At 38.5% G+C, this 13,590-nt stretch overlaps 1 protein-coding gene across 2 annotated transcripts in view; it reads left to right on the forward strand.

Moving 5' to 3' along the window:
* ARMC2 (armadillo repeat containing 2) overlaps positions 1 to 13,590 on the forward strand; it is a 68,590-nt gene that overhangs the window by 44,078 nt on the left and 10,922 nt on the right. For both annotated transcript variants that reach the window (XM_031066631.1, XM_031066630.1), the window contains exons 14-18: positions 5,207 to 5,522; positions 6,893 to 7,015; positions 8,786 to 8,899; positions 10,252 to 10,384; positions 12,383 to 12,540. In XM_031066631.1, the coding sequence (XP_030922491.1) occupies positions 5,207 to 5,522; positions 6,893 to 7,015; positions 8,786 to 8,899; positions 10,252 to 10,384; positions 12,383 to 12,540 (844 nt within the window). The remainder of the gene's footprint in view (positions 1 to 5,206; positions 5,523 to 6,892; positions 7,016 to 8,785; positions 8,900 to 10,251; positions 10,385 to 12,382; positions 12,541 to 13,590) is intronic.

The raw sequence follows: 13,590 nt of genomic DNA on the forward strand, positions 1-13,590 counted from the left end.
GGCTGAGGACAGCTGTTTGTGTGACAGCACCATACATCATGTCAGAGAGCTGACCCAGCTTCCAATAACCCTAAACTGAAAAAAGGAACCCCAGTCCTTTCCTGGTTATCATCTGCATTGCTTTCATGTCTACTTTGTTGAACAGCCATACAAATGCTTCCTTGATCCCAAATACTGAGGCAGCAATGTGGGAGAGGAAAGGAAACTGATCACTAATATAATTGATCATTAAAGAGAAAAAAATACAAGATTCTTCTCCAGTATTTTATGTGTACTTGCATATTCATAACTGATCAATCATTCTCTCTGTATTTGCTTCTATTTCCAAGAAGGAAGTTGCAATTCTAGGGTAGATATTCTGACAACTCTGAAGTAATTTCCCTGCTGATAAAGGTGAAAAACAACAGAAGGTCCAGTATGATTTCTGACAGTGTGCTGAAAAGTGTATGTGCGGCTTCCTAAAGCTTTAGTTTTTTGGTTTTTTTGTTTTTGTTTTTGTTTGTTTGTTTGTTTTTTGGCTGAAAGAAAAAGCAAAAATGTTAAGAAAAGTGCAGAATATTTGATCTGTACACTAAGTGTGAAATTATCAGAAATGCAGTGTTCAGAGTTTGTAATGAACCAGTTGGCATGCATCGTATAGAAACCTGCTCCTCTGGTGTATCAAAAGATACAAGTGAGTAATTACTAGATAAGTAAACAATAAAATAATAATAATAATAAGACATTACTGCTTGGTGAGACACATTTATGAAAATATGCTATTGTAGTTTTTGATTTAATGTCTCTAAATGATGCTGGGAGCTTGGGAACATCTATAAAAATAGCTAAAAGAATTACTAGAGTTAAAATGCCTCAAGGAAATTAATTTATCCATGACAAAGGTCAGACCATTAGCAAGCTGCCTATTAATAGAATCTGCACAAGGAAAACATTTCTGTTAGAAGACCAGTCTTTAATCTAGAAAAAAAAAAAGAGCTGATAAGAAATAGGGGCTAATGTTGTTCAAATTTAAAGTAGTAATAAGAATAAAGATTTTAACAAGAGAGATCAGCAGTCATTGGAGCAATGCCATGGAGGATATGGTTTTCAACTTTTTTTTTCAGTTAAGTGAATTTCTGAAATACTGGTTTTTTAGAGAGCCTACACAGCTTTTTTTCAAATATTGTTCTGGTGACAGTGTGCTTGCTTTTCTTCTTTTCCTTTCCCAGGTCTCCACAAACAAACCTAAGCACAAGTTCTTGATTGCTGAAATTCACTAAGTGCAGATGAGCCCTTTTCTGATAACTTTAGCTGAACAGATCAGATTTTGGGATGTGGGAATTATTGGGTAGGGTCCTGTGGTGTGAATACAGTATAACTGCATTTTACTAATGGTCTCTCCTTCTCCTGAAACGCATTAATATTTGGGGGGGAAGGAGGGTCTCTTTACTGACAAGGTGCTCCCTGCTGTCCCTGTGGCAGAACTTCTCTCTGCTCCTTATTTCACATTAGTTAGTCAGGAGGTTCTCTATTTGTTTTTGATACTTCCAGTGTGTTCTACACCAGTGCCCTCTACCCCTTTTTTTTATTCTTTAAATTGAGTTTCATATTGTGACAGCTGTTGTTTCTGTGGTTGAACAGAAATTTTTCCAGCTAGAATGACACTTCAAGATTAATATTTACTGTATTTGGAAGAGATTAGCTCTGGGTTAGTATAGGTACAGTAATTTTGCCTATAAGTAGACTATTTAACTCCCAAGTTTTCTTTCCAAGGTGCATAATAAAGCAGAAATACAAATTTGGAAGTGAAGTGTAAATTAGATTTGAATGAGAAGCAGGACAGGTGGTAGAATTTTGACTAACTCCACTGAAATTTGGGTAACATGGAAAGCAGATTTCATTTGCAGCTGATGATTCAATAGGAACTCAGCTGCTGGCATCTGACCTTTTGTTTTGTACTATCCCCCTCATTCTGAAGGCCCAGATAAAGTAACAGCAGGTACTTGGCCAGCATTCACAGGTTCTAGATTAGACTGTCCTTCCTTGTTGATCTTGTTTTAGTTAGAAACTACTGACCTAATTTGCTTTCCTTCCTTCCTGATAAGATGCCTGTACAGTCTGTATCTGTGCTCATCATGCTTACACTGAAGGCAGGTGTACTTTAATTGCCAAGATAAACTCTTGTCAGGTTTTGTGACTCAGCAGGTCCATGGGGTACCTTTGCTGCTAGGGCAGGGCAAGGAAGAGAGTTTTAGAAGTAGATAAGCAAAAAAACCTTTCATATTCGTGAGCAAGTGTTTATGTGTCAGTTGCCAGAAGAATAAGAGTTAAATGTTGATGGAGTATGTGGTGCCATTACCACCTCAAAACCCAAAATATCACAGTTTCTTCACAGATAGGAAGCAAATAAAAAGATCTTCTGAAGTTTTCTTGATTTGTTTGTTCAAATTTATTTGTGTAGGTGAAGCTGTGTGGTCTCGTATGTAGCCTTCTACTCAGGTTTTAGTACATTCTGTGTTCATCATGTCTCACATGAATGCCTCACTATAAAAAGATGAAATAACTGAGTGTAATTCCTATCTTTAATCTAGTTTGTCTTTAGTGCAATGCATGTTTAAACTTCCATATGATATAAATTGATCTGATAAATGTAATTTTTCTGTAAGTGTGAAAGAATGTCTGAAATTCCATATGTAGTTAATACTCCAAACATGTGGAAATGAACAGTAATCTCATTTATTATATTGATTTTTTGCTACAGAAAGGCCCATGGGTCTTGCACAGGTTTAGTCTTGCAAGCAGTTTCAAAATATCATGTAGCTTTGCATGTATCTTTTTACACAGCCATTCTAAGATGGTGCTTCTTACTCTTGCAGTCCTTACCCATGAGCATTTAAAGAAATATAGCCAAAAATAATACAAATCCTTGAGCATTGTACTACTCAGGAGAAGTTGTACTCCTTTCCTTTTGTCCTTGCTAGTTAAATTTTCACAGGAAGATAATGCAACTTTGGTACTATTCTATTAAAGCCGGATGTGCTTAGCTAAAAAAGAAGTATTTTATAAGTTTGTTTTGCTGGGCTGTAGGTGGAAAGCACAGCTGAGATCACACTTCTCGAAATATCAGTTGATTGCTGTGTGGTACCTGTTTGTCTCTTTCCTGATTGGGTAGAGCTGTTGCTGGGCTGATACCATTTTGACCAAAATTAGAAAGTCAATATAAACGAGTCAAACTAGATTGCCTGCTTTTTTCAGTTCTCTCTTCTGATTCATCAGTTGTTTGTTTCAAATTTTTACAGCCTTTGTGAGTTGGGTGTTGTGCCAGCAAAGGTGAAAGCTCTTAGTGGTTAGTCATTAAGAATATTCATAAAAAATTGTCGTGATGACATTTAGAGCCTAACAAAAATGTGATGCCTGGTTTAAAAAAAAAAAGTGGAAGTGGGTCTTAAGAGTGATATTATTAAATACATGAATGTGAAAACCATTTCCTCACATAGGAGACTGCTGCTTCTCATGTTCAGGCATAGCACTGATCTTCCTGAGAGGATGTTATTGCCAGTGTCTTGTGGCAGAGGCTTAGGACCTGAAACTTACTGATGAAGACAGGTATCAAAGGAGGAGTTGCTGCCTAAACATCTTTTTTTCCTTCAGTATTAGCTTGTATACTTTAACAAGTTAGACTGAGCCTGGTTAACTTATGTTGCTAATACCAGGGAGGGTTCGGACATGTGTAAATATGATGATATTTGAAGAAAAACAGAGTAATAATTGTTTAATAAAATTCTAGGTTAGTGCAAGTACAGCAGGTTAGTAGCAAAAGGTAGTTGGTTCTCATGTACTTGAAGAAATGCTGCTACTTTACCTGCACCATTAAGCTAAAGCTACAGACTTTTTTAATTAGTAGATTTTGATGCGAGTGACAGAGGGAAATGTTTGAAGTAGTTTAAACTTGAGTTACTTTAGACTTTCAGAATTTTTTTTTCTTGTCACATACTGATGGGTAAGAAAAAGATGGGGATGTCATTGAATGCCATTCAGTTAGGATCCTCTAGTCTTGCCACTAAAAGGTTGTATGTCAGTATGAACAAAATGAAAGTCAGGCTAGAAAGTGCTTTTGGAGAGCAACTTGCTTAAATCATGAGATCTCAAGATACCTTACAAAAATAGAAAGTAGGTCTCATTCAGCAATGATGAAAGGGTAGGAAGAGCATATAAAATCAGAAAAAAACCCCAGCAGAACACAATGTGAGGTGCAACTACAAAGGGACATAAAAAGAAACAAAACTTTTTAAAGTAAATTGAGAAGACAACAAGGGAATAATTTCTTTAGTGTTCAGAAGAAGCTGAGCATTACTGGCAGGTACTGTGGATAGTGAAGGGTGAAATGCCCTTTTTTTTTTTTTTTGCTTCTTTTTTGAAAGGGTTATGTATGACCAATGAATAATCTCTACTTTAGCCTGGAGTCTTTTGTCACTGAAAAACAAGGTGAAGCATATTAAATGTGATCAAACCAGCTGATGCAATTTACCTTTTGGTGTTTGAAAGGGGATCCCAGTCTCTGGGATTCTGGAAAAGTTATTAGGAATTGCAAGATTGTAGGGTGCCTGTTTTTAAAAGGAGAAAGAGAAGAACTAAGAAATGACAGACCAGTGAATTTAAATTATATTTCTGGTAGAAATCAGGAACAAATAATTCAGCTATCTGTAAGCAATTAGAATGAACAACAACACGAATAAAACCTAATTTGGATTTAACAGTAACAGATCAAGGGGAAGCAGTTTAAGCTCTAAAATGGTTACCAGGCCTAGAAAAGGAAAGGTTGTGGTCTCTTCCTGTCACAGCTGAAACTTTCTTACTTGAAACATTAGTAAATTCTGGGCCATATGATTATTCTAGTTATATAAAGTGTGGTTTTAAGATGTTTTAAGATTACTGTGGGCTTGGTAAAAATAGATGACCTCTACTTAGTATATTGCACTAGTAATTACTAGTAATTACTAGTGGTATCTAGTTCTGTCAGATGTTTTTGATTTCTTCTGTAAATCAGGTTATGAAAATTGGTAGCATAAAAAATTATTTCTAGCTGCTGTGTTTGGCATTCCTTCAGTTGTTCTGGATGTGCTGTTATCTGAATTGGGAAGCAAATTAAGTATTATCTTCTTTTTAAGCAACTGCCACCTTCTGATGTTTTCCATGTAACATGGTTTGTTTATTTATTTTGTTACAGGATTTGGTTATCCGTATCATCTTCATTCTTGGGAATTTAACAGCAAGGAATGACCAGTCCCGGGAGCAATTTTTTAAAGAAAAAGAAAGTGTTAACACCTTGACATCATTATTCCAAACCTACTATGAACTTGATTTGAATGCACTGACATGGCACCATGATAGAAAAGGAAAAAACCAACCAAAGTATCCTTCAGAAGCAGAAGATGTTCTGATAAAACTGATCAGAGTGTTGGCCAACCTCTCCATTCACCCTAGAGTAGGCGCAGCTCTGGCAGCTGCCCATCCCCTTGTAGGACTACTTGTTACAGTGCTAGGTAATAACATTTATGTTGTGTTTGTTAGCTTTGTTCAGCCTGTAAGGAGAGTTTAAGACTTTCCATTGCAAAAAAGCCCCAGAGTCAATTGCCTGATATTCATAAACTGTTTTGTGTAGGAGGTCTGCTTGAGACAGTGGAAGCTTTGGTAGTGACTTTTCAGTATCTGGGGAAAGATGTTGTAGAAGTCTTTAATTCAGACTTGCAGATAGGATCATTAAAGATAAGAAAACAAATTTTATTTTTAAACACATCTCACTGAGAGTTAATACATAAGGAAAGTTTGTTCTTATCAGATGCTATATAGATGTGTTTGGTGGTGGTTTGTTTTTTTTTAAAGGTTTGCATTTTTTGTGACTGTTTTGGGTTAAGTATTGTTTCTGTTCTCTGCATCCATAACTTTCAGCCTCTTCAAAGAATTTTCTCTTACTTTATTCCTTCATTTTCAGTCTTCCAACCTTTTACCTCTTTCAGATGGAAGAGTGTCTCCCTCCAAATGGAGGATTAGGACTGCAGTTCCTTTACCACTTACTGATCCCCTTGTAAATCTAATTACAGACTAGGGCTGGTCTGTTTGGCCCATAACAGAGTTTAACTGTGACAAGATACATGTTAAACAGCTCAGTGTATTTTACTGTGTAATGAGAACATTAAATATTATGTTAAAGTAATCAACCTGATTATACACTGTCTTACCAGTCATGAGGTATGAGACAAGTCAGACTCACAACTTGGCTCTGTCTCATGGGTTGAAACTGTCTTAATGATTTTGTAAGTGCTTTTGACCTTCAGAGCTTCTCTCTGCTACCCTCTCCTCTTTTTGAGCACTCTATGAGTCAGTTTACTACAAAATGTTCTGTCTCCCTATGAACTTACCTCTCTTTTATTTCCTTCACTCTTGGCTTCTGAGGCCAGAGACCTCAGACAAATAAGTCTTTCAGACTTTTACACGTTCTGTCAGGAACTCTGTGAGAAAAATCTTTCAAATATTGTTGAAGGGGTTTTTAACCATTTTTTCTCCATGTCTATCACACAGCCCTGTTTCTGCATGTGGGCTCTCCTCAGTGCCATCTTAAAACAGCAAAGAGGATTTGTAAAATGTCTTAACTAACTAAATTTTAAACTATGTTGCCTGAGTCACAATCATTTCTCTAAATTTATAATGGGAAAGAATGGTTTTGTATTGCCATTTTTGGATCAGGTGTTCCTGTTAGCTTCTGCCATGTTACTGAACAACAGAAGGTTTGACTGTAGCAGCGGCCATATAAACTACTACTCACTCTGCTTCTGGGATCTAATGCACTGCAAAATTAGACACATGTGTGTGTTTATCTACATATGCATATGTTTTGGGGTTTTTTTACTCTTAGAATACAAGTCAGTCGATGCCTGTGAAGAGTTGGTCATCAATGCTGCAACAACAATCAATAATTTATCCTACTACCAAGTGGAGAATTCTGCAGTTCAAGAGAAGCAGCTACACATTGCTGAAAGTAAGGACTTTTAGATGAGTACTTTTGGTACGGCTTTTAGAAAGCAGAAATATTTTGACACAACAGAAAGACACATAACATTTTGTGGTATTGTATTGCAGGAGTATAAAGTTCATATGGCTAAATTTTTTCAATAATGATTTCTCATTTTTCTTGAAAACACTGTGACTTATATGAAAATAGTTGGGTTGTTCACAAAACCCCTTCTTTTCCTCCACAAAGGAATTTGCTGTATTGTTTTCTGTTCAGCAATTTTTGCCAGATTTGTTCAAAATCCATATACCTGAGCCAAAATAATCATGTTGCTTTTTCCTTCTAATCACAGTATGGCAAGAGGGTTTTTTCTTGTTACTTTCTATACGTGTCAAATCAGATTTCTGTCTGTTTCTGGCTTGTAAATCCATGGGCAATATTGTATTGATTGTCTCCCCTCTGACATGGTGGACAACAATCAGTTATGTGTAGCAACTGCACTGACTTCAGGGACTGTTGTGTTAATGTTGTACAAAAGGTAGAGAGGTTGTGTCTTGCACATCTCTCTCTCTCAATAGACCAGACATTGGGGAGAGACAGAACCTGAACTTCACACAACAGGTAGAATGAGGAATAGGAAAAAATATCCTGGCTGTCAGCCCAGGGCCTGGACTGGTAGACATCATATTCTCTGTAGGTGGCATCTCTGCTGTTCTGTCACGACTCATTTTATCACCTGTAAGCCAGCTGCCCCTTGTTGCTGGTTGGAAACAAATTACTTCTGTCCTGTTTGTTGGCACGTGGAGCCGGTCCCATCACCTTCCTGAACTGAGGAAAGAGGAAACCTTTTGATGCAAGACCAGCAGGCTTTCTGCTCCTACAGGCATTTTGAGAATGCTTCCTGTTTGATATGAGTGGTGGACAAAATCTCTTCAGATGTCTTTTTAAGACAAGTTCAAGGTGTGTTCAGTATTGCAACATCTAGAGGCAGGAGTAATGAGGACAAAGCCAACCTCCCTTCTATATTTTTTTCTTTCTTCTGTCATATGAAGGGCTAAGGGTTGAGTTATTTGAGTCTTCTGTGTGATGGACTGATTTTAGTGTTTTGCTTTGTACTCACAGAAGACTGATAAATGTAACCTCTGTAACATCATTCTCTGCCATGCACTGAAATCTTTCATGATAGTAGCTCTTCTAGGAAGTGCTGAAGGTCTCCTACTGCTGAAGCACACACTGATCATATGTGAAACTGCTAAGCAGAAAAGCAGCAAGGAAGTGAATGCATCAGATTGGGACAATATTAAGTAGCTGTTCAGAGAAAATGGTGTTTGCTTGTTATAGCAGCACTGAGAGAAAACAGAGCTAATGTCAGAAAATAATTTCATCCCACTATAAGACCATCTGTTCAGGATCTAAATCAATTCTCTTATATATTACATTATTATATTATATTCATTTTTTTAATTATGTCTTCCTGGATTTTCACATGAGCCCACTCAAAACTGCATAGCAAAACTGGCTCCCCTTATTACAACTGTGCTTAGACTGTCTCCATAACTCCTCGTTTGTTCCTTTGCATTTAGTCCCATATTGGAGCTCTTTGTTTTATCTTTGAAGCCGTACACAATTTTGTTCTTGTTCTACCATCAGCTCACCCCCTTTGCTGCCACCAGACAGACAGAGAGCTGCTCCCATTTTTTACATTTATTGCTGTTGCTGTTTGCATTCTGATCTTCATTGATAAAAAAGAGCCATGTATTTGTGATTTAGCATTTTTATTTCTCTGCAAACCAACAGTGCTTTTAAAGCTGTTAATGAGTGACAATATGGATGCAGTTGTGGAGGCTGTCAGAGTCTTTGGCAATCTTTCCCAGCATCATGAGATCCGTGACTTCATCATGCAGAAAAAGAGTGAGTTACTTTTGCATTTGTAGGAGTTCTATTTTTGAATGTCCATGGTTCTAAAAAGAAAAAGTTGCTAATAAGCTGTCTCACTTAAAGGGTAGAATCAATCTTCCCTGATGTTTTGCAAATTAGGCAAACATTAGAATCCAATAATAGTCATTATAAATACCATTTTATTTTAGTTTCATTGAAATGGAAATATTGGAGTAGGAAAGTATGCTATGGTTCTTTCACAAAGGTAAATATTACAAAAACTCTGTTTTCCCTTAAGTTTCAAATTTGAAATTTCCCTTTACTCAAATAGCTTTTCAGATCCTGCAGGTTAGTAGTGATATGATATAAAATTAAAATCCAATTAAAATCTCATTTATGTTCATAACCTCAGATTTTTAATTCCCACATTTGACAGCTTGTTAGCACTTTGTAACATGTGGCTGGGATTTGACTGCCTCAGCAAAATCCTCCTGTTTGCCTCGGGGTGAAGTAGGATACAAGTCTTCTCAAGTCCTTTTGCTTTGTGTATCTGAAGAGCTTTGGGGAAAATGGCAACTCCTTGCTATCCACAGAAGGTGTGTCATCACCTTAGACACCAGTTCATTGTAATTTTTTTTTCTCTGCCTTTTGATGCTGAAAGTGAGATGATCATGTCACAATATGCAGCTCTTTATTCCAAGGGTGGCACATCACCATATATGAAGGGAGAAGTGACCCTTAGTAGCTGGTTCCTGGTGAGCAGTCTCAGTCAAAGGACTAAATTTTCCATCTGGGAGAGCCCAGAGTGGTGTTGGTGTGCCAAGCTCAGGAATTGCAGAGAGGCTTCCTCTCAGAGAGGCCAGCCCAGCTCCCACTCCCCCAGCTGGGGCTGGCTGCACTGCTCCACAGTCAGTGCCAGCAGCTGCTCTGGGATGCTGCTCCCACTGGAGCCCCAGGCTGGACTTGGTGCAGTCTGGGACAGCCCTGCGCTCACAGGGAAAGAACTTCCCCCTCTGAGTGCCAGATGCCAAATCCTTGCAGTTTCTGCAAGTTTCTGCTGACTCTGGGACGGAAAGAGGGAGTGATACTTTCAAGAAATAAGCTTCAATTCAGTTGGATCAACTTAGCCTCTTACGATGGGATTTCCAAATTTCTTTGGTGTATTTTTATTACTAGAATTTCTGGTTTGTTGTTTTGAAGGAACTGGTGTTCAGCATGATATTGCTCTGTCATGTGCCTCCTCTGAAAATGTCACAGTAATACGCTACCAGGTGATTTTTTGGATAGGGTATCCTGCATTTGACCGCTTTCAAATAAGTGTGTTGTAATGGCACTTGTATGGTAAATCTATCTTCCTGGTAATATTGTTTCCTTTTACAATCCAGTATACAAGTTTGTGATTGCTTTGCTCGATTCCAAGGACCGAGAGGTCTGTTTTCCTGCCTGTGGAGTTCTGCTCAATCTCACAGTAGATGAGAACAAACGAGCTTTTCTCATGGAAGAAGGAGGAATTGGAAAGTAAGTTCCTGATTGTGCTTGTGAAAAGGTAATTTTGAGTAGTTTGGCCAAAAAGTTTTAATTGGATATTTTTAGTGGGGCCAGTCGCTTGTAGTAAAGATGCCGGCTTAGTAGATACTTAGCATCTAAAGTTCTTTGAGAACCAGCCTTTCATAAGAGCCAAACCCCACAGAAAAGTCTTCCAAAGACCCTCTGTGATGTACACAGCAGAGGATACCATAGAAGAAAGCAACTGAAGCCTGTCTTTGCGGCAGCTGCTTGAGCTTGGCTTAACTGGGTCCTAGGTGGGCTGCAGTGAACAGCAGGGTCAGCTTGTGTCTGGGGCGCGTGTGAAGATACTTCAGGAAATTATAAACCACATTTTCCCTTGCAATTTTTGTAACCACTTGGTTCTGTAGGGAAAACTACCTGGTGTAACCATGCTCTGCAGGGAACAGCTGCTGAGTCTCCTCTCTCTGGGATTTCCAAGTTAAGGGCGCTGTAACATTGTAAGGGATATTAGACCTTGGAAAAGCACCGTGGATGCAACACTTGTGGCTTTGATGTTCAGATAATAGCGGATCCAGCTTAATTGGAGCGACATGAAAGATCATGTTCCTGTGCTTGTAAAGCAGCTGGTACAGCCCACAGTTATGAAACAATATGCCTCACTCTGAAATGCTTTCCTGTTCATACATCATATAATTACTTTTTATACACTGTAAACAATGCATAGTCTTCTCGTCCTTCCTTCCCATGTTCTAGTTAACTTCCAATATAAAGCTGGAAAAGGAGAATAAAAAGTTGCTGGTGAATTGAATAATAAATGTGAGAAATTTCTATAATATAGAATATTCTGTAGCCTATAGAGCCTTATAAATTCAGAATTTTCTATACTGTATCAGAAAATTTGTGAGGGAGGGAACAAAAACCAGTAACAGCATGGAATGAATGTAGAGAATTTGGAAGTGATTGTTAAGGAGATCATCCTGACAGTGCCAAACCAGCTCTATGGTTTTTTGGAACTGAGGTTATTGCACCAATGTATAGTGGCCCAAAGAAGAAAAGGGAATTAGTCTTTTCAGAGAGTTACATTAAAAAGAAATTAGGGCACATTCTTTTGGCTTTTCATTAGATGACTCCTGTTGTTCCACAATGACTGCCTTCAGAGAGGAGGAAAAAAGCAAACCTCTTTTCAGGTGCTCTTCAATGACTGATATTTCCAGCCATACCTGAATATAGTAGTTATCCTTTACTATTCAGCAGTTTATAAATCTCTCTGTGAGGTGGAGAAGTGAGGGAAGGAGGGGTTCCTAAGGCTGAAGAAGAGAACAGTAGTGAAAGATTACTGTCACCTAAGGACCACCTTAGTAAAACAGGCATTTCTGAGAGGAGTCCCTTGGGAGTCCAGGCTGAGGAAATGCAAGAATGGGTGAGATTGGCAAAATTGTGAGACTTCACTGAACATGAAAGGTAACTCTTTGATCATGGAAGTAGCAGATTTCTTTGGATTTGTTTTTTTGGTGAGATGATCTGGTGTGTAGTAAGATGGATATTCTGACTGATGCTTTTTCTGCATTCCCACCACCTTTTCCAGATGAATCATTGGTGCCTGATAAAGTTTGGCTTGGTTTGCAATCTCTGCTTTAGTGGTAGTCACAGATTTGGGACAGTCACATACTGTAATGAAATTTGATGGAATTTTAGTGTCTTTGAAATGGTTACATTTGCAAAGTGTGTGAGTTAAATTGGTCATTTAGGTTAGAAAGTTACAGAGGATGGGCAGCTGCAGGCAGGCACACAGATGTGTAGACAAAAGACATGTCCACATCCTTGGGGAACTACACTTAATAAAAAGGGGGAAGTTACTGAGGAAGAAAATAGCATCTGAAGTTCATTAATGTAGAATTTTCCTGCAAACTTCCATGGAGCTTGCTTACATTCCTAGACTGCCAGATTTTGAAGAGCTCAGGAGTAAATTGCATGGAAGAAACCACTGCTTTTGTTTGGTACCAACAGGTTGATTGACTGCTTACAAGACTTTGGGCCAGCAGACTGGCAGCTCTCGTGTTTGATCTGCAAAACCCTGTGGAACTACAGCGAGAACATGGCAAGCACGGCCTCCTGCTTCGGAGGGAACACCAACGCCCTGCTGATGCTGCTCACAGCACTTCTGGGTGAGACTCCTGGCCTTGGGCTCTTTTCCTCAATAAAAGACACAGAAGGAGCAAAATCAAAGCAAGATTAGTTTGGGTGGGAAGTCTGTCCTGCAGCTTTCAGTGGCTGGCCAGTGTGGGCTGTGTGCCAGCACACACTGGGCCCCCTGGGGATCATGGCATTTCTGGGGTGCAGTGGGCTGACTTTGCTGCCTGGCCACCTTTCCTGTCTCTCCATGGTCTCCTCATGGGCAAGGACAACATCCTGACAATTTCTCATCTGCTCCCTAAAGCCAGGAGGGGTGTGCTCATTGCTTCACAAGGCTGAAAGGTTAATGTAAGGACCTTGATTTGCTTACCAAGTGGGATCTTTTCATCCAGGCATTTGCTTTTGCTTCAAATTTTACATAGTTCAGTGGCTGTGTAATAGTCCTGTAGTTGGTATATGTAATTTTCCTTCTTTAGTTTTCGAGCACTGCTTTGATTATGATTTTATTTTGGGTAGGTCACTTGCAATTATCTTTAAAAAAATCTTTAAAATATAAATCAAATTGAAGGAAACTAACTATGTTTGATATGGTTTTAATTGGAAATTGATTAAAGATGTATACTTACTGTCAGACCCAGACAGAACATGAGATCTCACAGTCTCTTTCATTGTAGACAATCAGAAAAGTGGGTGGATTTGTGAGGATTTTTTTCCAGTTACGGCAGAATTACTGATATTCACTGCTGTAATAGTTCCTTGTATTACATTCCTTGCTATGATGGACTTTATCTTAATATGTGCAGTAATTCCATCTATTTATCTGAAAATAGCAGTGTTTCAAGGTTATTGCTGCACTTTTCAACATTCTGCAAGAGATTTGCAAACTTTATAGCCACAATCATGCTTGAATTTTCTGGCACACATAGAGAGGTATATATCTTTGTTTTAGAAAGTACATGCTTGTGTTTTCCTCAGCATTTAACACTCCTTATTGAAGCAATTGATTTGACTGCAGAGCCCAGGCTGGATAGCAATTGTAACTCTCATTGAATAGTACAACTTTCTTCAACTGGAAGTTTGTG

The sequence above is a fragment of the Geospiza fortis genome, unplaced genomic scaffold (assembly GCF_000277835.1).
Source record: "Geospiza fortis unplaced genomic scaffold, GeoFor_1.0 scaffold98, whole genome shotgun sequence".
NCBI lineage: Eukaryota > Metazoa > Chordata > Aves > Passeriformes > Thraupidae > Geospiza > Geospiza fortis.